At 57.7% G+C, this 22,591-nt stretch overlaps 2 protein-coding genes across 3 annotated transcripts; one reads left to right on the top strand and one right to left on the bottom strand.

Moving 5' to 3' along the window:
* Positions 1-8,844: 8,844 nt before the first annotated feature.
* Positions 8,845-13,490, bottom strand: LOC127461997 (estradiol 17-beta-dehydrogenase 8-like). The gene is made up of 9 exons (XM_051770258.1): positions 13,359-13,490; positions 12,657-12,856; positions 11,521-11,637; positions 10,860-10,958; positions 10,389-10,474; positions 9,588-9,672; positions 9,283-9,325; positions 9,138-9,212; positions 8,845-8,971 (listed from the first exon to the last, which is right to left on the bottom strand). The coding sequence occupies exons 1-9, from the start codon at positions 13,408-13,410 to the stop codon at positions 8,955-8,957; spliced, it is 774 nt and encodes a 257-aa protein (XP_051626218.1). The 5' UTR covers positions 13,411-13,490; the 3' UTR covers positions 8,845-8,954.
* A 93-nt stretch (positions 13,491-13,583) lies between these two features.
* On the top strand, positions 13,584-18,355 carry LOC127462000 (zinc finger protein with KRAB and SCAN domains 1-like). Of its 2 annotated transcripts, none has more exons than XM_051770261.1 (3): positions 13,584-13,814; positions 16,968-17,043; positions 17,721-18,355. In XM_051770261.1, exons 1-3 carry the CDS (start codon positions 13,794-13,796, stop codon positions 18,236-18,238), a joined length of 615 nt encoding a protein of 204 aa, XP_051626221.1. In that variant the 5' UTR covers positions 13,584-13,793; the 3' UTR covers positions 18,239-18,355. The 2 variants fall into 2 exon arrangements, with proteins under 2 accessions (XP_051626221.1, XP_051626222.1); XM_051770262.1 differs by lacking the exon at positions 13,584-13,814 and adding an exon at positions 14,910-15,157.
* Positions 18,356-22,591: the final 4,236 nt, after the last annotated feature.

The following is a 22,591-nucleotide window of genomic DNA, read 5'->3' as shown; positions in this document are numbered from 1 at the left end:
AGGATGAAAGGTGTAGCGGAACTGTGGCCAATGGTGAGTGGAGAATTGAGGCTGTGGCAGGTGCCGGGAGCCCCCGCTCAGTGGCTGTCCTTGATCTGTGCCCACGGGGGTCCCAGCCCAGAGGGGCCTGTGAGGTGGGTGAGGAGGGAGGGAGAGTGGGGCGGGAAGGTGCCATCCTGCTGAGGGCCAGCGCTGGGCCCAGGGCAGGGCAGGGCCATCCCTGGGGACAGGGGCACTGGGGCAGCTGTGTGCCAGGGCCAGCCCAGTGTGGAGCCAGAGCCCTGCTGGGCTGCCAGTGCCTGGCCCCCCCTGCCTGGGCCAGCTCAGCAGAGCGGGGCCCGGCTGATGCGGGAGGACACGGTGTGCCCAGCTGGGACAGGGGCAGGGCCAGCAAAGGGCATCTGCCCCTCTGGGCTCTGCTCGGGGAGGCCGTGGCTGGGCCTGCACCACTTGGGGGCTGCAGTGCCCGCAAATGGGCTGGAGCCGGGCACTGCCACCACCCCAGCACTTCCCTGGGCCCAGCCCTTGTGTGCCAGGGCCAGCATTGCCCAGTGCTCCCCAGTGCCTGCCCAGACTGGAGATCCCAGTCACCCGCCTGTGCCCATTGCCCGTCAGCCCCTTTATCTCCCAGCTCCCTGTTTCCCTGATCCCGGGCTCCTGGTGCCCCAAGAAGGGGGTCAGTGCCTGCCCTGCGTTCAGCCAAGGGGTTGGAGTGGGAACAGGGACAATTGTGCTCAGACATCCTGCGTTTGGGGCTGGGCTGAGCTCTGGGGTGTCCCAGAGGGAAAGCTCTGGAAGGGATGGGCAGGAGGACATGGGTGGATCATGCTTTGGAGGCGGTTGGAGGATGGATTGTGTTGTGTGGGATTGTCCCCACAGGGTATGCAGCTGCTTTCAGCTCCCTGCCCACCCCCTTGGCACCCCCAGGGGCCTGGGCCCTTCCAGGGGCAGCTGCCCCGTGCAGGAAGCTGGAGGGATGCCGGGGAAGGTGGCTGGATGGGTGCCGCAGGCGGGATGGACTCTGTGCCAGGGCTGGGCTTGTGGCCAGGGCTGGGGACTGTGCCCAGCCGGGCTTTGCCCCGGGGGCTCTCGGGGAGGGGGCAGGGAGGAGTCCCGGCAGGGATAAATGTGCTCCTGCCCTTGTGCAGCCTCAGCCAGCGCTGCCCAGGCCCAGAGGAAGATGAAGGTCGCTGTGCTCAGCGTGGCCCTGCTCTTCACCATCCTGATGAGCCCCCCAGCAGATGCCAAGGTGAGGCCCCCATGAACCGGCCATGGGCTCAGGGATGGGCCCCTTCCCAATCCAGGGGCTCCCCCAGAACTCCCCAGCACCCCCAGCCCCGGGCCAGGCCGCTTTCTTCTGGCCACAATTCCCTCTCTCCTTCCCCTTCCCACAATTCAACTCCTGCTGCTGCAGCTCCGCTTCCTCACGGGATGCTTGCACCCGGCTCCGTCCTGGCACAGTCCCAACGCTTCCTGCTCTTTCTGACCCCCAATCCCACCTTTTTGGGCCTCCCCATCCCATCCTCTTGGTCCCCTGGGGCATCTCCCCACCATCTCCTCTCTTTCCCAGCCAAGGCAAAGGCCCAACCCAAACTGGGTGGAACTGGGCCAAGCCCCACTGGAGTCCAAGGAGGACAAACAGGCCCAAGCTCCACCCTGGGCTCAAGTGGGACAAGGCCTGGCCAGGCTGAACTGGCACCAACTGGGAAATGCCCTGCCATGGCCCCTTCCCAGGGCCTTTCCTCCAGGCTTTGCCCTCAATGCCTTGCCTTTCCCCCTGCACTGGTGTCCCCAACTTGCCTGGGAGCCGCAATCCCAAAGAACCCCGCTCAGCCCGGGGGGCAGCCGGGGCTGGAGGGGGTGGGGACACCCGTGTCCCCCCCAGCCCCACAAGGCCAACCCCAACCAAGCCTTTGCTCTCCTCCTGCAGCCCATTGAGGTCGACAGCGTCCAATGTGGGGAGGTAAGTCTGGGAGTTGGGGGGCACTCAGTGTGGGAAGTGGGGGGCACTTTGGGCCCCCCATCCCTTCCTGGCACTGGGGACACCCCAGTGACCAGTGACGTCTCCTTGTCTCTCTACAGGCAGGCGGGATCGGCGGCCCGGTGGGTACCAGGGCTTGTGCTGGGCCCAGACCCTCCCCTCTGGTGGCCACCACCCTCCAGGCCATCCCAGTGCTCCCCAGTCCACCCCAGTGTGCACTGGGAAGGCCCTTCCTCAGGGCCCCCACTCTATTCCCACACACCCCAGTCCACCCCACCACACACACACTGGGCATCATTCCCACACCATTTCTTCCCTTCTTTCCCTCTAATCCTTTCCCTTTCCCATTGCCCATGACACTCGTGTCCCGAAATCCCCTTCCTTGACACCTCAGTCCCAAAGACCCTCCCAGTCCCTTCCAGTTTTCTCCCCTTCCCCATTTCTCCTGCCCCCACCCCTGCCCTGCTTCATTCCCTGGGTCCCCTCCACTGCAACCCCTTCCTCCTCACCTGCATCCCCCACAGTCCCATCCCTTCCACACCCCAATGCCCATCCTGTGGGATCCCCAATTCCACCCACTTCACCCTCTTTGGGTCCCCTCCTCCTCCCCCCACCCTCCTGCAGGCCCTGAATTCCCCTGGCTCTCCTTGTCTCCATCCCCACCCTGGGCCCTGCAGGAACAGGGATCCCGGGGGAAACTGGGTGCAGTGGGGCTGGGGGGAGCAGAAGGGATTTTCCCCCTCAGACCAGGGGCCAACCATGGGCTGGGGGGTCTGGGGACACCCGTGTCCCTCCCCCAGCCCCACAGGGGCCAATCCTGCTTAAACCTTTGCTCTCCTTCCCCAGCCAATCTCGGGACAAGGAGGAGGTGGATGTGTTGGGGTAAGTCCTGGAGTTGAGATGTCCCCAGTGTGGGAAATGGGGGGAAATGGAGTCCCCCCATCCCTCCTGGGCCTGGGAACACCCCAGTGACCAGTGACACCTCATGCTCTCTCTCCAGGGAGGCATGGATATCGGTCGAGTGAAGAGGTCTGAGGTGGGTATCCCAAGTTCTGCTGGGCTCAGACCCTCCCCTCTCATGGCCACCACCCTCCCCAGAATCCCAGTGTGTCCCAGTCCTGCCCAGTGTGCCCCAGTACAGCCCAGTGTGTCCCAGTCCACCCCAGTGTGTCCCAGTCCTGCCCAGTTCGTCCCAGAACCAGCCCAGTGTGTCTCTAACCCTGCCTTTGTCCCCAGCCCCCCGTGGCTGACCAGGTGGAGCTGATGCGCCAGTGACGCTCGGCTGCCTCTCTGCATGTCCAGGTGAGAAATATGGGAGGCTCCTCAGCCCCCCAAAGGAGCCTGGCAGGGCCCTGGGGGGTCCCTGAGCCCTCTGCAGTGGGCAGAGCTTGGGGACAGCAGAGGGACACGCAGGGGGCCGTCCCTGCTCCGTGTCCCGGGGCAGCTGGACAGAGCTGCCCCCAAGCCTGGCCTTGCACTGGGGGCTCTGCAGACCCCCAGGCTCACCGGGAGGGCAGGGAGGGGCTCGGGGAGGTGTCAGAGCATCCCGGGCTCAGGGGCTCTGGGGCCACATGGATCTCAGCATCCAATTCCCTTCTCCTGCCCCAGCTCCCTGCAGACAGACAGGGTGGGGACAAGGCCCCTCCCATGTCCCTGTGGACACCGGGGGTGATGTTTGGGGCTCTGTCTTTCAGGATTGGAAGTGGTGGTGACACCCGTGTCCTGGCCCCTCCAGCGGCATGAGGAGATGATCATCCCTGGAGGACCCCCCTGATCCCCTGGGTGCCCTGGCAATTTCCCTGCAAGAATCAATAAACCCCTGCAGCAAAACAAATGCTCTGTGTCTGTCTGGGTGTGTGTGTTCCCACCTCCACGGGTGCCTTCCCGTGTCCATGTGTGTTCCCACGTCCCCTGGGGCACCCGGTGGTTTGGGGGCACAGCGGGAAACAGGGTCTGACTGGGGCTGTCCAAGCACCGTCCCCAAGGAGCACAGCTTGGTGTTGGGGCAGAGGAGGGTCAGGGACAATCAGCCAAGGCCCCTCAGTCCTTCCCTGGGCTCTGGGAGGGATGGGAAAGGGGATCAAAGGAGCCAGCGGGTGTCAAATGCCCCCAGATCTCAAGGGCCAGGCTCGGGGCTGAAGGGATGGAGAGCAGCCCTGCATCCAAGGCCATGGGGATAGTGGGGGATGAAAAGCAGGATGGGAGCCAGCAATGGGAGCTCACAGCCCACAACCCCCCCGTGTCCTGGGTTCATCCCACAGCGTGGGCAGCAGGGCAGGGGGGTTCTGCCCCTCTGCTCCGCTCAGCTGAGACCCCCCTGCAGTGCTGCCTCCAGCTCTGGGCTCCTCTGGCTGTCTGCAACGCACCCACCCGCAATGGCAATGGCTTGGGGGGATTCCCCTGCCAGCCCTGGCATCTCCTGCAGCTCCATGGGCTCCTCAGCACAGCACAGACACGCACCTCTTGGGGCACTTCCAGAGGAGGCCACCCAGGGGATCCCAGGGCTGCAGCACCTCTCGCATGGAGACAGGCTGAGAGAGTGGGGGCTCTTCAGCCTGCAGAAGAAAAGCCTGTGGGGAGACCTCCTTGGGGCCTTCCAGTGCTTCAAGGCAGCTTTTTAGAGACGTGGGCAAAGGGTTCAGTAGGGCCTGTCCTAATAGGACAGGGAGTGAGGGGCTTAAATTAAAAGAGGGTAAGTTCAGACTAGAGATAAAGAAGAAATATTTTATAGGAGAATGCTGAAACACAGGAACATATTTGCAGGGAGGTGGCGGATGCCCCATCCCTGCAAACATTCAAGGCCAGGTTGGATGGGACTCTGAACAAGGTGATCTAGGAAAGATGTCTCTGCTCCCCCTCCAGGGGATCCCCTGCCCTGTGCTCTTGGCTACCAGAGTGATGGGCAGCTCTCAAAGGATGCAAGTGCCCAGAGAGCAGATGGAACACACAGGACCTCTGTCAGCAGGGACATCTTCAGGTGAGATGGGAATAGTTTGGATCAACACGCTCAGGCTCCCCTGTTTTGCCTCTCTAGTTGCACACAACATTTGGAAGAGACTGATAACCACGAGGTCCCACAGTGTCACAGGGTCCCCTTGGTGACAGGAGCTCATCAAGTGTCCCACAGACTTGGGGTAGAGTTTTTGGAGGTGTTCTCTGACCCAATCTTCCTTGAGCAAGGCAAGGTCTTTCTTCCAACATTCCTATAGCCTGGTCTCCCAGGCCAGAGATCCCTGAGGTCTTGTCAGTGCAAAGGTGTTCAGTAACTCTGCCTTCTCTGCATCCTTGCTATGAGCAGAGCGGCTCAGGGGGCTCCTGGGGGTCTCTGCACACGAGATCCCCCTCACACTCTTAAGGGAACTTCCCAGGCTCACCATTCCCAAGACTCCCTGGCAGTCACTCTCCCACCAGCCCAGACTGGCACTGCTGACACTCAGGCCCCTTCCCAGCAGCAGCAGCTCCAGTGACCCGACGGATCCCCTTTGACTCCCCACACCCCCCACTCTCACAGTCAGACCAGGTTTCCTCACTGCTTCCATTGCAGGTTTCCCGTGGCAGAGTCTCTGATATCTTAAAAAAACTATAAAACAATTTATTTCTTGTGAAGAAACACAGAAACAGCCTGAGTTGGTGCCTCAAGGAAGGACCCCCAACAAAAAATTCCTTGGGGTTTTATCCCCTTACACTCCAAGCACACAAACTGCTCTTCCTGCTGAGTCCTGGGCTCCTGCCCTGTCTCCAAGTGTCCTCTCCCTTGGCTGCTCCAGGGTCAGCAGCTCACGGCCTTTGGTCTGAGGCCCCTCACCCAGAGCTCATCCCACAGCTCCAACTGCAGCTGCTCCCTGAGCCACCTGCACCCACGGGATTCCTCAGCCCTGGGCACCACGAGGCTCCTGACAGTGTCCCAGGGTCCCTTTGGTCCCATGAGCCCCCACAGTGTCCCATGGTCCCTTGGGTTCCATGAGCCCCCACAGTGTCCCAGGGTCCCTTTGGTTCCATCAGCCCCCACAGTGTCCCAGGGTCCCTTTGGTTCCCTGAGCCCCCACAGTGTCCCAGGGTCCCTTGGGTTCCATGAAGCCCTGTGGTGTCACAGTGGCCCCTTGGTTCCATGAGGTTCCACAGTGTCCCAGGGCTCTAAATGGGACATGATGGGGGAGGGGCACAAGATCAGGCTTGTTCCGGGAATTCTGTGGGATAACATGAAAAACTTAGAGGGACAAGGTACCCGTGAGGGCCCCTCTGAGGTGACTCTGAGATGGAGCAGTCACATCCTCCTCTGACATCACATCCTCCTCTGTGACATCACATCCATCCTGTGACATCAAACCTCTGCTGTGATATCAAATCGTCCCTGTGATGTCACGTCCTCCCCTGTGACATCACATATCGCCTTGACATCACGGGGAGGATGTGATGTCACAGAAAGGATGTGATGTCATATGATGGATGCAATGTCATAGAGGAGCTGTGATGGCATAGGAGAGATGTGATGTCACAGAGGAGGACGTGATGTCATAGGGGGTGTGATGTCATAGAGGAGATGTTATGTCACAGGAAGGATGTGATGTCATAGGGGAGCTGTGGTGTCAGAGGAGGATGTGATGTCATTGGGAGGATGTGATGTCACCAGAAGGATGTGATGTCACCGGAAGGATGTAATCTCATAGGGGAGTTGTGGTGTCACAGAGGGGGATGTGACATCATAGAGGAGCTGTGATGTCACAGGAGAGATGTGATGTCACAGAAGAGAATGTGATGTCACGGAGGAGGATGTGATGTCACAGAGGAGGCTGTGATGTCACAGAGGGGGATGTGATGTCACAGGAGAGATGTGATGTCTCAGAGGAGGCTGTGATGTCACAGAGGGGGATGTGATGTCACAGAGGGGGATGTGATGTCACAGAGGAGCATGTGATGTCACAGGAGAGATGTGATGTCATGGGGAGGCTGTGATGTCACAGAGGAGGCTGTGATGTCACAGAGGGGGATGTGATGTCACAGAGGGGGGATGTGATGTCATGGGGAGGATGTGATGTCACAGAGGAGGCTGTGATGTCACAGAGGGGGATGTGATGTCACAGAGGAGGATGTGATGTCACAGAGGGGGATGTGATGTCACAGAGGGGGATGTGATGTCACAGAGGGGGATGTGATGTCTCTGGTACTTTAGTCTGGGCCTTCCTTCGTGACCAGTCTGTGACCAAGGCAGTGCCCAGATTTCCCCGCTATTCCCCACGATTTTTACCTAAGCCGGGCTATAAGAAGAAAGGAGGAGAGGCCTTTGCCCTCTTTCCTTCCAGCTTTGGAGGTGCAGGTTCCCTGTGTGGAGTCTGTCGGGTTGGGGAGCGAGGCCTGGTAAGGCCCAGCCGGCCTTGGCAGACGGAGGGTGCCGGGGTCGTTCCAGAGCCACTTTCTGTTGTCCCAAGGAGAGCAGTGGGATCTCCTTTGCTAATTCTTTTCGTTGTTAGATCTTGGGAGAGTGATCGTGTATATTTTATTTTGCTTTTGTTCCTTTTTATCCTTCCCCTTCCCTTTCCCCTTTCCTTTTGAAATTGTACATATATTTCAATTGTATATAAATGTAATATAAGTGTAAATATATTTATATTTATATATATATATATATTGCTTCAGCTGTCTGCCTCTCGTTTCGGTTCTCTTGGTTTTCTTTTCTCTTCTCCCTTGGTTTTGGGGGGGAGCTCTTGTGGTGAGGTTTGGAGACTTGGCAGGGAGCCAGCTTCAAACCACCTCAATGGGATTTGTTATTATTTGGGATTTGGGGTTTATTTGGCATTTGGGATTACATGGGTTTGGGAAGTACTGGGGATTTGGGGGTTATTTGGGATTTGGGAACATCTGGGATTTGCTATTATTTGGGACATGGGAATATATGGGATTGGGAATTCTTGGGGATTGGGGGTTTATTTGGGATTTAGGAATTATTGGGGATTTAGGGGTTTATTTGAGATTTGGGAATATATGGGATTGGGAATTATTCGGGATTTAGGGGTTATTTGGGAGCATCTGGGATTTGCTTTTATATGGGATTTGGAACTACATGGGATTGGGGATCATTGGTGATTTAGGGTTTACTTGGGATTTGGGGTTTATTTGGGATTTGGAACCACATGGGATTTGGGATTTGAGTTTGGGGACCATGTAGGATTTGGGATCATTTGGGACTATTTGGAATAATTTGGGACCATTTGGAATTTGAGATCATTTGGGATTGATGGGAACCCACGGATATTATGGATTAATGTTGGGGGGGGTTGCCTCAAAAAACTCCAAAATTTGGGGTCCAAAATGTTTATTTGTGTCGTTTAAGAGGAGGTTTTAGGGGGGAAGGGGTCAAGAGGGGGCGGGGCCACATTTGACACCCCTCCCAAATTTTAAGGACCCTTCCCAACCCCCCACCCCAAAAAACCCCCCAAATTTTGGGTCCAAAATGTTTATTTTTGTCGTTTTAGAGATTTAAGGGAGGGGAGGGGTGGGTGTGGTCTTGGTGGGTGTGGCCTGGGGTGGGCGTGGCCAATAAACATCTCCATGGCAACAGCTCCAGGTGTTTTTATCGAGAGGCTTCCACCCCCCTCCCTCGACCCCCCCAGTTTTGCGGTTCCTCCCCCATATTTTGGGGGGGTCCCTCCCCTACTTTAGGCCCCTCCCCCCAATTTTGGGACCCTCCTCAATTTTTGGCCCCCTCCCCTTTTGTCCCCCACCCAAATTTTGGGGTACTCCCTTTTATCCCCCCAAATTTTGAGGTCTCCCCCCCCCCAAATTTTTGAGTCCTGTCCCTCAATCTCCCCAAATTTTAGGGGTCCCCCCTTGCTTCTTCCCCCCATTTTTGGGCTCCCAGCCTCAACCCCCCCAAATTTTGGGGTCCCTCCCCTTTATCCCCCCAAATTTTGAGGTCTGCCCCTCCCCCCCATTGGGGGGACATTGAGGGGACATCGGGGGGGAGGGGCTGGATCCGTCACATGAAGAGACCCCCTGGAATGAGAGAGAGAAAGGGGGGACATTGGGGGGACACTGGGGGGACATTGGGGACATTGGGGGGACACTGGGGGGACAGTGGGGGGACATTGGGGACATTGGGGGGACACTGGGGGGACATTGGGGACACTGGGGACACACTGGGGACATGGGGGGTCCCCACCTGTCACCTCCAGGGTGGCCCCGGTGACGTAGCCGCTGTCCCCCGACGCCAGGAAAGCCACCACGTCTGCCACGTCTGGGGGACACCGGGGGGTGGTGGCACCTCCAAGTGTCCCCAAAGTGTCCCCAAAGTGTCCCCAACTCACCCTCAGGGTCCCCCAGTCGTCCCAGTGGCACCATCCCTGCAAACTGGGACGGGGGGGGAGACACACACACACACACACACGAGGGTCACCTCTGGTGTCACCTCCCCAATGTCCCCAATGTCCCCCAATGTCCCCAATGACCCCCAACATCCCCAATGTCCCCAATGTCCCCAATTTCCCCCAATGTCCTCAATGACACCCAATGACCCCCAATGTCCCCCCAATGTCCCCAATGTCCCCAATGTCCCCAATGTCCCCCAATGTCCCCCCAATGTCCCCAGGAGGTGCCACCCCCCCGCTGTCACCTTGTCCAGCACTTTTAGGGGCACTTTGTCCATCATGGGGGTGACGATAAATCCCGGCAGGACGGAATTGCAGCGGATCCCAAACCTTGGGAAGGGGATTTGGGGGGGTCAGAGGGGTCCCCCTGACCCGTGTCACCCCCCCACAGGGTGTCACCAACCCCCTCCTGGGTCACCAAACCCCCAATCCAGTTTTCCCCCTGATTTCCCCCCAATTTTTCCCCATTTCCCTCCAAATTCCCCCAATTTCCCCCCTTTTTCTCCATTTCCCAATTTCCCCCCCAGTTTTCCCCATTTCTTCCCCTTTTCCCCCCAATTTCCCTCCAAATTCCCCCAATTCTCCCCCCCAATTTTTCCCCATTTCCCAATTTTCTCCCCAGTTTTCCCCAGTTCTTCCCCCTTTTCCCCCCAGTTCCCCAATTTTTCCATATTTCCCCCCAAATTCCCCCTTTTCTCTCCAATTTTTCCCCATTTCCCCCTTAAATTTTCCCAATTTCCCCCCAATTTCCCCCCATTTCTTCCTCCTTTCCCCCAGTTCCCCCCCCAATTCCGCATTTCCCCCCCAATTTCCCCCAAAATCCCCCAATTTTCCCTCCAAATCCCCTCAATTCCCCCCCAAAATCCCCCAAATTTTCCCCCCAATCCCCCAACTTTCCCCATTTCCCCCCAAATTTCCCCACTTTCCCCCCAATTTTTCCCCCGAATTCCCCCCAAATCCCCCAATTTTCTCCCTTTCCCCCCCATTTTCCCTTGTCCCCTCCCAAATGTCCCCAAATGTCCCCAGATGTCCCCCAATGTCCCCACCTGGCCACCTCCTTGGCCACGCTCCGGGTCAGCCCCTCCACCCCCCCCTTGGAGGCCGCGTAGTTGGTTTGGCCCAAATTCCCCACCTGGGGGGGAGGGGACAATGACAAAGGGGAGGGGACCCCCCTGGGACCCCCCTCGGTGTCCACACCCCCCCCCAGTGTCCCCAAAGCCCCCCAAAATTCGTGTCTCTGGGGGTTTTATCCCCAATTTTGGGGGGTTTATCCCCAGTTTTGGGCAGGGGGGAGGGGACAGTGACAAGTGACAATGACAAAGGGGGGGAGGGGACATCCCTAGAACCCCCCTGGTGTCCCCAAATTCCCCTAAAATTGGTGTTTTCAGGGGCTTTATCCCCATTTTTAGGGCTTTTACCCCCATTTCGGGGACACTGACGGTGACAAGTGACAGGGACAGTGACAAGTGACAGGGACAGTGACAAGTGACAGGGACAGTGACAAGTGGGGGTCCCACCTTGGCCACCACGCTGCCCACGAGGACCAGGGAGGCCCCCCCGGGGTCCCCCGATGTCACCAAGGCCTTTGTCACCTCCTGTGTCACCAGGAACGTCCCCTGAGGGGGCAGCGGGGGGACATCGGGGGTGGCACAACCCCCCCAATGTCCCCCAATGTCCTCAATGTCCCCCCAATGTCCCCCCAATGTCCCCCAGTGTCCCCCATTGTCCCCAATGACCCCCTGTCCCCCAATGTCCCCCCAATGTCCCCCCAATGTCCCCCCAATGTCCCCAATGTCCCCCCAATGTCCCCCAATGTCCCCCCAATGTCCCCCCAATGTCCCCAATGTCCCCCCAATGTCCCCCAATGTCCCCCCAATGTCCCCCCAATGTCCCCAATGTCCCCCAATGTCCCCCCAATATCCCCAATGTCCCCCAATGTCCCCAATGTCCCCCCAATGTCCCCCAATGTCCCCAATGTCCCCCCAATGTCCCCCCAATGTCCCCAATGTCCCCCAATGTCCCCCCAATATCCCCAATGTCCCCCAATGTCCCCAATGTCCCCCCAATGTCCCCCAATGTCCCCAATGTCCCCCACTGTCCCCCCAATGTCCCCCAATGTCCCCAATGTCCCCCCAATGTCCCCAGTGTCCCCCCAGTGTCCCCAGTGTCCCCTCTCACCTCCAGGTTCACCCCCAGCACCTCCCGGAATTCCCGCTCTCCCATCTCCAGGAACATCTGGTCGCGGGTGATCCCGGCACAGGACACCAGGACACGGGGGGGAACCCCAAAGTGCTCCTGGGGGGACATTTGGGGACATCGAGGGGTGATTTGGGGAGGATTGGGGGGGATTTGGGTCCATTTTGGGTGGATTTGGGTGGATTTGGGAATCCTGGGGTGGATTCAGGTTGGTTTTGGGCAGATTTGAGGGGGTTTTCTTGGGATTTGGGGCCATTTGGCTGCAATTTTCCAGGAACTGGGTGGGGATTTGATGGAAATTTGGGGAATTTGGGGGGAACTTGTGGGGATTTGGGAGTCTTGGGGGTGATTTTGGGGTGGATTTGGGTCTGGGTTGGGTGGATTTGGGAATTCTGGGGTGGATTTGGGTTAATTTAGGGCAGATTTGGGGTTTTTTTCCTGCAATTTGGGGGCATTTGGCTGCAATTTCCCAGGAATTTGGTAGGAATCGGATGGAATTTTGAGGAAATTTGTGAGTTTTGGGGAAATCATGGGGATTTGGGAGCTTTGGGGGTGATTTTGGGGTGGATTTGGGTCTAGTTTTGGGGATTTGGGAATTCTGGGGGGAATGCGAGGGAATTTGGGTCGATTTTGGAGGGAATTGTGGAGGTTTTCCTGCAATTTGGAGACGGCTGGCTGCAATTTTCCAGGAATTTGGTGGGAATCGGATGGAATTTTGGGGGAGTTTGTGGGAATTTGCAAGTTTTGGGGGAATTTGTGAGTTCTGGAGGTGATTTGGGGTGGATTTGGGTCTGGGTTGGGTGGATTTGTAGGGAATTTGGGAATTCTGGGGGTGATTTGGGGTGAATTGGGGAGGATTTGGGTCGATTTTGGGTGGATTTGGGGGGGCTTTTCCTGCAATTTGGGGCCGTTTGGCTGCGATTTCCCAAGAATTTTGTGGGAATAGGAAGGAATTTGTGGGAATTTGTGAATACTGCGAGTGATTTTGGGTGGATTTGGGAATTTTGAGGGCGACATTGCGGATATCGGGGGTCACTCAGGGACACTGCGGGACACTGGGGAGGGTGTGACACTCTCGCGACATGTCACCGGTGGGGGGGAGGCGGCGGCGACATTACCTGCACCCCCCTCACCATCCCGGCGACGCTTTTGGGATCGGCCACATCCACCTGGAAAGCTCCGTGGTCGGGGGGGCAGTGCCGGGGGAGCCCTTTCGCTGTCGCCGCCGCCCCCGACATGTCGCGATCGGCCACGGCCACGCGCGCGCCCTCGCGGGCCAGGCGGCCGCTCACGGCGCGGCCGATGCCGCTGGCGCCCCCTGGCGGTTCGGAGGGCCAATGAATAACCGGGGCCATTAAAGGGTAAAGGAACCGCCCCTGGCGCCCCCTGGCGGTTCGGAGGGCCAATGAATAACCGGGGCCATTGAGGGGTATGGGAACCGCCCCTGGCGCCCCCTGGCGACCCGGAGGACCAATGACTGCCCGATGGCACCAGTGGGGACCACTTTAACCAGTGACCCCTCCCAGTGTCACCAATAACCCCCCCAGTGTCACCAGTGGGGTCTGTGACCCCTCCCGGTGTCCTCCCAGTGTCACCAGTGGGATCTAGTGTCACCAGTGACCTCCCCCAGTGTCACCAGAGTGGTCTGTGACCATCCCAGTATCACCAGTGACCCTCCTAGTATCACCAGTGTCACCTTTAACCCCTCCCAGCGTCCCTCCCGGGGGTCTCCCCGCCCTAAGTTCCCCCCCACTCCAACCCTGGGGGTCTCCCCTTCCCTCTCGCCCCCAAAACACCACAAAATCCCCCCCAAAACCCACCCGTGACCAGCGCCACGACCCCCGCCAGTCGCCCCGCCGACCTCCCCAACATGGCGGCGCCGGAAGTGAAAACCGAGACGGAGGCGCGCACGCCGCGCCGCTCTGCCCGCACCAACTCTATCGTCAGTCCTCCAGCCGCAGTTTTTCGGCTTTGCCCGGTTTTTTTTTCCCCCTTTTCCCTGATTTTTCCCCTCCCATAAACAACTGAATCCCATAAACACCTGAATCCCCTCGTGGCATCGCCAAGTCCTGGATTTCACCCTCTGGGCTCCTCCAAATGTTTCCATTTTAATCCACCAACCGCATGGTTTGCTACAACCCTGAATAACAGTATTAAGAAAAAAAACACTCCGGAAATTCCAAAAATTCTCCCGGAATTCCGCGATCCGCACATGTGAATCCCACCCCAACCTCTTGGGGCGACCCAGACCCCACATGCCGGATTTTAGGACGGGGGTGAGGCCGCGTTTTTGGTCCCAAATTGGGGGGGGGAGGGGAAGGTTGGGAATTGCAGACCCCGTTCCCGAGGGGATGATCCCATGGAAAACACAGGATGATCCCTTGAGAAAATTGGGATAAAGCATGGAAAAAGAGGCCAGAAAGAGGTGTTTGGGGTGGGAATCAGGGAGGATTTGGGGGTCTCAATTTGGGAATTCTGGATCTCATTTCCAAGGGGATGATCCCACGGGAAAACTGGGATTTTGGGGTCCCAGGCCGGGAATTGCAGATCCCATTCCCGGCGGGACGATCCCGGGACGCTCCCGCGGGAATACTGGGACACTCCCAGGGGAACACAGGGATCCAGGGGGTCGGGAATGGGAGGCTTTGGGGTGGGATTCAGGGACGATTTTGGGAATTGTGGATCCCATGCCCAAGGGGATGATCCCATGGGAAAACTGGAACCACTGAGTCCAGAACTGACCTCAGCAGTTCCAGCAGCGGGGAGGAGATGGAGGGGGGCTTCAGGTGGGCAAACCTGACAGTGCTGACAAACAGGGAGACCACAGCCAGGGGAGGGAGGCCCGTGGAAAAGGCTCTAAAAAACCCTCCCCGAAGTTCACTCCCTCTGCTCTCTGCACTTTGGGGTTCTGGGGGTCCCCCCGTTCAGGCTGTTGCAGGTCCCTCGTGTTTTGGGGGCCCCCTCTCCGGGTTCTGCCTTTTCCGGGCTGCTGCAGATGCCGGGAATCCCAGGGGTCCCCCCTCTCGGAGCCCCCTCTTCCAGGGGCCGGGGGTCCCCGGCCCCCCCTCTGGGCTCCCCCTCTCCGCGCTTCCCCTCCCGCCCCCCCAGGCTGCCGGGGGTCCCCCAGCTCCGCTGTCGCCCCTCTCTGCTCTCCCCACTCCGGGGGCCCTAAAAAAGGGGCTCGTCGCGTCCCCCCCCGCCGGCACCGGGCTGACAATGGGGGCGGCGGGGCCTGACCCCGCAACACCGACCCCCACCGCGGGGGGTCCCCGCATCCCCCCGCCCACCTCCCGCCTCTGCCGGGAACCCACCCCGGGATCCCCCCCAACAAAACCAAAACACCTCCCGAGGTCCCCCCGAGGGCCATTTGCGGCTCAGCCCCAAACATCCCCCCAAAACCCCCCGCACACCCCCAACCCACCGCAGCCGAGCTCCCCCTCCCCGCCCGCTCAGGGGGGCGATGCTCCTCCTCTTCCTCCTCCTTTGCCTCTGCCCGCTCCTCCTCCCCCCGCTCCATCCCCGAGCCGGGAGCTCGAGGTGAGTTGGGGGGCCCCGATGGCAAAGGGGCAGAGGGGAAGGAGAAGAGGGGCTGGGAGCCCCAAAGTGAGCGAGAGAGGGGGTGGGTCAGTGCCAAAGCAGCGGGGGGCGACGGGCAAAGGGTGGGAGAGGGGAAGAAGGGGAGGTGGGAGAGCGGCAAAGGGGTTCCCGTGGGGGTCCCTTCGTGTCCCCACAGCTCGATCCCTGGAGAGGAGGGACCCCCGGGCCCCAGCGGCTGATGGGGGCCGGGATGTTTGTTGGGAATTCCCGGCAGGCCGAACAAAGGCCCCGGCCACGCGTCGGGAACTCTTTGATTGTCCCCAACAGTGGCGGGAGTTCCCCAATTCCCGCCCCCCAAAGTGGGGAGGTGGGAGAGGGGGAAGCCTGGGAGTGTTTTTTGGGGTGAGTGTTGGGGCTGTCGGGGGGCAGAGTGCTGGGGAAGGGGGTTTTGGGGGATGCCAGGGCCGAGGAAAGGGGAGTGCGGGGCTCTGGAGAGGTGGGATGGGGGGTCCGGGGAGATCCCCTGCCCAGGGGTCGGCGGTGTGGGGGAAAGGGAGGTCCTGGGGGTCGGGAGAATGGGCAGAACCCGGGGTTCAGGGGGTCCCCCCGTGTTCCAAAGAAAAGGGTCCTGTGGGTTGTGGAAAAGGCAGGCCTGGGGGTGCAGGGGGTAGCAGCGTGAAGGAAAAGCAGGGCCTGGGGGCTGGGAGAGGCGGGCTGGGCGGGAAAGGGGGTTGCAGGGGGGTCTTAGTGCAGAATAAGGGGGTGCCAGGGGGTTCCTGTGGCCAGGAATGGGGCTTTGGGGGTGTCCCAGAGGGAAGGCAAAAGGGGGGCTGTAGGGACTGGGAGAGGAGGCCCAGGGGGTCTCTCGGGTCCTTGTGTCCAGGAAAGGAGGGTGCAGGGGCCTCCAGTGTGAGGGAAAGGGGGTTCAGTGGGTGGGGAGAGCCGGGATGTGCAGGAAGGGCAGTTCAGGGGGTGCCGGGTGTTGAGGAAAGGAGGGGTTGGGGAGTGGGAAAGGCAGGAGTGGGGGTGGAGGGGGTGGCAGGGTGAAGGAGAAGGGAGGGTGTGGGGACTTGGAGAGGTGGGATGGCTGGGAAAGGGGGTGCAGGGGGGTCCTGGAGCTGAGGAATGGGGTGAGAATGCCAGTGTTGGAGAGGAGGTGCAGGGGGGTCCTGATGGGCAGGAATGGGGGTCCAGGGAGTGGCAGGGTAAAGGAAAAGGGAGTCTGGGAGAGGCAGGATGGCTGGGAAAGGGGGTGCAGGGGGTTCTGGAGCTGGGGAAGTGGGTGCAGGGGGTGGTGGTCTGGATAAGGGGGTGCAGGGGGGATCTGATGTCCAGGAATGAGGCGTTCAGGGGGTCCCTGGGACACTCTAGGACTGCCCTGCAGGATAAGGCAGGAGTGGGGAAGTGGGGAGACAGGGAGATTTGGGGGTCAGGGTGGTCCCAGGGTCAAGGCAAGGGAGAAAGGGGGAGAGCTGTGAGAACTGGGAAGGGGCTCCAGGGGGGCCCAGGGTCATGAAACTGCAGGACCTCCAGCAACCCAGAGAAAGGGTCCCCCAGAATACCAAAGTGGGAAGACCCCTGGGATTCCTGGGACCCCCAGCAGCCCAGAGAGGGCGGGACCCTGGAGAGGGGGGCCCCCAATACATGTGGGACCCCCAACAGCCAAAAAAAGGGGGGCCTCCAGAACCCCAAAGTGGAGAGACTTGAGAGGGGGAACTCAAGGATGGGTTTTTTTGGTCTGAACTTTGGAGTTTCGGGGGGCTTTTTGGGCTGAAACTTGGTGTTTTGGAGGTTTTTATGCACACAGGATGCCCAGTGACTTCTAGAGATGGACTTGGGTAGGAGGAACCCCCAACCCAATGCGCTCAGCCCTTGTTTTTCCCCTCCATCAGGATTTCTCCTTCCCAAAGCTTGGCCAGATGAAGGAGGCTGCGAGGAAGAGGAAGATGCCATGGGCCCCCCGGGCAGGTGAGGAGGAAGTCAGTGCCCCTTTGCCCTGTCTTGTCCTGTATCTCCCAGCCCAGCATCGCCCCCGGCTGCAGGACAACCCCGCTGCCGCCGCCGTCCTGCCGGGGCCGGATTTGGGGGGATGTCCTTGGCCTTCCCTCTGGGCCGGAGGCAAATCCTTTCCCTGAGCTTCTTACTTCCACTTCTTGTTCCTTTTCCTTCCTTCTTCCTACTCCTTGTTCCTCCCTCTCCTTCTTCCTTATGTTTTTTCCTTTCTCTCCTTCTTTCTTCTCCTTCCTTTCTCTCCTTTCTCCTTTTTCTTTGTTCTGTCTTCTCCTTCCTTTTCATCATTCCTTGTCTCCTTGCTCCTTCCTTCTCTCAGGACCAGCGTGGCCAGCAGGACCAGGGCAGTGGTTCTTCCCCTGTACTTGGCACTGGTGAGGCCACACCTGGAGTGCTGTGTCCAGTTCTGGGCCTTCTTCATCTTTCCTTCTTCCTTCCTTTTTCTTCCTTTCTTCTTCTTTGTTTCTTCTTCTTCTTCCTTCCTCTCTGTGTTTCTTTTTCTTCTTGCTCTTTCCCTCCATATTTCTTCCTTTCCTTTTTCCTTCTCTACCCTCCTTTTTGTCTGTCTTCCTTCTCCTCCTTCTTCCCTCTGGGCCGGAGGCAAATCCCCTCCCTGTCCTTCCTTCCTGCCCCAGGCCCCGAGCTGAGGACGGAGGGCACGGAGGACAAATCCCCCCAGCAGAGCCTGGTGGGAGAGGCCGTTTTGAAGGGCTCCACGGCACAGGAAGGCAGCGGGGAGGAAAAGGGCCGGAGATCCCTCAGGAGGAGGGGCTCCAAAGCCAGCCCTGGGTGCTCTGAGGAGGAAAGACCCGGCCTGTGCCGGGAAGGCGGCCGGAGCGTGAGCCGGAGCTGCGAACTGGTGGTCCCTGAGCAGCCTCCCAGCAGGGAGAAGCCCTTCAGGTGCTTGGAATGTGGGAAGAGCTTCAACAGCAGCTCCAAGCTCCTCGCCCACCAGCGTGTCCACACAGGGGAACGGCCCTTCGAGTGTGAGGAATGTGGGAAGACCTTCCTCTATAGCTCCCACCTCCTCACCCACCGCCGGGTGCACACGGGGGAACGGCCCTACAAGTGCTTGGAATGCAGGAAGGGCTTCAGCGTCAGCTCCCGCCTGATCTGTCACCAGCAGATCCACACTGGGGAATGGGGGCCCTGACCCTACAAATGTGGGGAATGCAAGAAAAACTTCACATACAATTCTCAACTCGTCGCCCACCAGCTCATGCACACGGGGGAGAAGCCCTACGAGTGTGAGGAGTGTGGGAAGACGTCTCGGAGCAGCTCGGAGCTCCTCAAGCACCAGCAGACACACACGGATGAGGGGCCCTTCTGCTGCACCGACTGTGGGAAGGGCTTCAAACAGAACTCTGCCCTCATTACTCACCGGCGCATCCACACTGGGGAGAGACCCTACAAGTGTGGGGAGTGTGGGAAGAGCTTCAGGCAGAGCTCTGACTTGACCAGACACCAACGGACCCACCAGTAAGGGAAGCCCTGTGAGTACCTCGACTGCGGGAAGAGGGATCCATCTTGGGAACAGGTTTGGTGACCCACATTCCCAGTGACCCACCTTGGGAAGACCCCTGGCTGGTGGACTGTGGCAGGATAGTCCCAGCCTGGCCAGACCCAAGGTCCAATCAAGCTCATAATCAAGCTGTCACACAAGATCAACTGCTGGAGCCAGGGGGTTGTCTCAGTGTTAACTCTGCTCAAACCATCCTGATTGGTCCAACGTTGAACACACACCCTGCTGGTTGAAGTCTGAGTTGACAGATAAGCTGAGAGCTGGCCTGGAAAGGTGGGCCTGGCACTCAATCACTTTATCCTATAAAAAGTCCAGTCCCCTCTCATGCAGTCGGGTTCTTTCTGACAAAACCCTCCCTAGGGGGTGTGTGGAGATTCCTCCCTTGACTGGGGATGCCCTCCAAGGTCACTCCTCAAGGCTGAGAGAAAGAGCTCTCCCCACAGGCATTGGTCTGGGTGAGTTACATCAGATCTCTACTTAATAATTATTTCTGTTTGCCAGCTTTAATAGAACTGCTTCAATAAATGCTTTGTTACAGTGCCCTGTCCTACTTCATGCTGTATTAGACTCTACTAGTAGATTTTTAGTGTTTATATTGTTTTAATGTTTCTGTTGTGCAGTAATTAGTTCTGATTAAGGGTTTTTGTCTGATCAGTCGTATAAAGTACATTATTCATTTTATATAAATATTCTTGTTTTACCATCATTAAAACCTGCGGGACAAAGTGATTTAAGAGCTCTGTAATTCCTTTAAAGTAAACACAGTCCAGGGCTAAGAGAGGATTGAGCTGCACCCAAACCCTTCCCTGGGAAGGAGTTCAGAAAGCCAGGGAGTCCTTCCTGCACCTCCAGACTCTCTGGCAAGGCTTTGCTTTTTAAAACTTTGTTCGAGCCTTCCACTCTCCCATGATGGGGTCTCCACATCCTCCTGGTTCCCCTTGTGTCGTGGTTTGACCCTGGCCAGATGCCAGGGGCCTGTTGAAACCACTCCACTACCCTCCTGTCTGAGTGTAAATAGACTGGAATGTTTTGCTAAGGAGGATGAGTTATGAAGTAGACCAAAGTCCTCTCTCTCAGCAATTGTAAATCCAAAATTAAGAGGCTCCAATCGAGGAAGTATGGAAAAAAGGAAGAGATAACAGCCCTTTATTAAAGGATATTTGTGTATTGGCAAAACCAGCAAAAGAACACAAAACCAACTAAACAATAATCCTGTGCCCAAAAAGTCCCCTTCAAAAAAAGGAAAGAGTTTGATACTTCCCTGTGCTCTGGCGCAATTCCAATCCCGGTTGATAGGACAGGAGCTGTTGGATCCCCGGAGGGGCGGGGCCTGCAGTGCTGGGTGTTGGCCAGCAGGGGGCGCTGTTGGATCTCTAAGGGGCGGGGCCTGCAGTGCTGGGTGTTGGCCAGCAGGGGGCGCTGTTGGATCCCCAGAGGGGCGGGGCCTGCAGTGCTGGGTGTTGGCCAGCAGGGGGCACTGTTGGATCCCTGGAGGGGCGGGGCCTGCAGTGCTGGGTGTTGGCCAGCAGGGGGCACTGTTGGATCCCTGGAGGGGCGGGGCCTGCAGTGCTGGGTGTTGGCCAGCAGGGGGCGCTGTTGGATCTCTAAGGGGCGGGGCCTGCAGTGCTGGGTGTTGGCCAGCAGGGGGCGCTGTTGGATCTCTAAGGGGCGGGGCCTGCAGTGCTGGGTGTTGGCCAGCAGGGGGCGCTGTTGGGCCCCGGATCGCAGCAAAAGCCGAAAATGGAGATTTTCCCCCGAGGAGGGGAAGGGGAAAAGGGGAAAGAAGGGCGGTTTCTTTCCCACTAAACTCACGCTGTCTGTGCCTGGCTGTGGTCAGGACTCCCCTTGTTTCGTCGATGAGCACAAAACTCTCCGATGAAATCTGAGCAGATTGGGGCTGGAGACAGAGCAGTGTGCAGGCAAGCCGAGGCCGGAGAGCAGCCAGATGACCAGGTCGAGAGCAAAACGGCCTCAGAGCTTTTTCCAACACACACCCCCCTTGCCTCTGTTAAGGCAAAAAGTGAAGTGCCACTTTCCAAGGAGAGGAGGGGAGAAAAAACCTCCTCAGGAGCCCCCCCCAGCCCCAGAGAGAGCTGTCAGGCTGGAATGTAGTTCTGCCAGCCAGCTCCTTTGGGTAGGTAATCACCCAAGGCAGAAAACTGTCCTCCCCATTCAACATCCCTCCCCCACAGGCAGCAGGGGAAAAAAAATTCCTGTTCAGTTTTTTAGAACAAGTAAACCCGTGACACTGGGGAACAAATCCCCCAGTTTATTTCCCCCATCTCTACACTGTCGTCTCCTTTGAACACTAGGCTGGGCAGGGATTCTTACTGTCATTGGATCTCTGTGAACACAAACGGAGCTGTCCTTGGGGGCTGAATGACTGCAAGGCTCATAAGTTAACACAGCAGTGAGGACTTGTGCTCCACATCCCAGCAGCTGTGCCACAGGGAACTGTGTTACTGGTAAATTTCATTGAATCTGGCGCAGTGCTACAGACAGAGCCCATTCATCCTGGGTTTGATCCTACTAATTTTCTTCTCATCGAAACCCCCTTTCCATACTTGTTGGGTTTAACAGCCTTTGCAACACCTTGCAAAGCACCATGACACAAAAGAACTGGTTAATATTCAAGGATCACTTCTATCGAGCTCAAGAGAGTTTCATCCTAAAAAGCAGGAAGTCAGGCAAAAATTCCAGGAGGCCTGCATGGATGGCTTGACAAGGAGCTTGTTGTTCAAACACAAAAAGGAAGCTTACAGAGAGTGGACGCAAAGAAAGAAAACAGAAATGTTATCTGGGCATGCAGGGGTGAAGTTGGTAAAGCCAAAGCCCAAATGGAACTGAATCAGGCCAGTGATGTCAGAGACAACAGGAAGGACTTCTTTAAGTCTGTAGGTGACAAAAGGAAAAGCAGGGAAAATGTGGGCCCATCTCTCAACAAGATGGGGGAGCTTGTTCCAGAGGACAGGAAAAAAGCAGGAATACTGAATGTCTTCTTTGCCTACGTCTTTCCTGGCTTTTCCCAACCTTCAAGGATTGGGACAACTGACTCTAGGAAACCCTGTTCCAGAACAGGCCTTGGACTAGAGCACCTTAGTTTTTCAGTAATTAAGTGCAGAGGGTGAGCAGTAGTGTGAGAAAAATCTCATTTATTAAATTTAGACAAATGGCAAAAGTTTGCAAAACAAAATGAATGAAACGAAAAGGAAAAATTAATTACAACACATGTTGGGTGTCCTAGGCATGCAGGATTCCCAGGAACACACCTCCAATTCAAAAGTCCCGCTTTTTAAACATTCTTAAGGTTCAACTCTGATTATGTCATAGAAGAGGTGTTCCCCTCCCCCTGGTTGGCTGTGTCGTGCTGGGAGGTGGAGTGTCCAGCAGCACGGCGGCTTCCAGGACCAGCCATATGGTATAAGGGGTTTCCTTACCAATATTCATTTTACAGTTCCCTATTCCCGTCCCCAGGTTTCCCTGACACCGATTCCAGGCTGAATCTGGTGTCTTACAACTCCATGATATGCCTTATAGGTTAGTAAAGAAAAACTCCTACGTTAGTGATTTGTTTAATTCATTTGCTTGTAATAAAACCGATTTTTTATTTCCCACACCATCCCTCCCAGAGCACAGGGAAGGACTGAGGGGCCTTGGCTGATTGTCCCTGACCCTCCCCTGCCCCAACACCAAGCTGTGCTCCTTGGGGACGGTGCTTGGACAGCCCCAGTCAGACCCTGTTTCCCACTGTGCCCCCAAACCACCGGGTGCCCCAGGGGACGTGGGAACACACATGGACACGGGAAGGCACCCGTGGAGGTGGGAACACACACACCCAGACAGACACAGAGCATTTGTTTTGCTGCAGGGGTTTATTGATTCTTGCAGGGAAATTGCCAGGGCACCCAGGGGATCAGGGGGGTCCTCCAGGGATGATCATCTCCTCATGCCGCTGGAGGGGGCCAGGACAGGGGTGTCACCACC

Source organism: Manacus candei, unplaced genomic scaffold, assembly GCF_025592945.1.
Source record: "Manacus candei isolate 608988 ecotype Guabito, Panama unplaced genomic scaffold, ASM2559294v1 h1tg000118l, whole genome shotgun sequence".
Classification (NCBI taxonomy): Eukaryota; Metazoa; Chordata; class Aves; order Passeriformes; family Pipridae; genus Manacus; species Manacus candei.
This window is presented reverse-complemented; position numbering and strand designations above follow the sequence as displayed.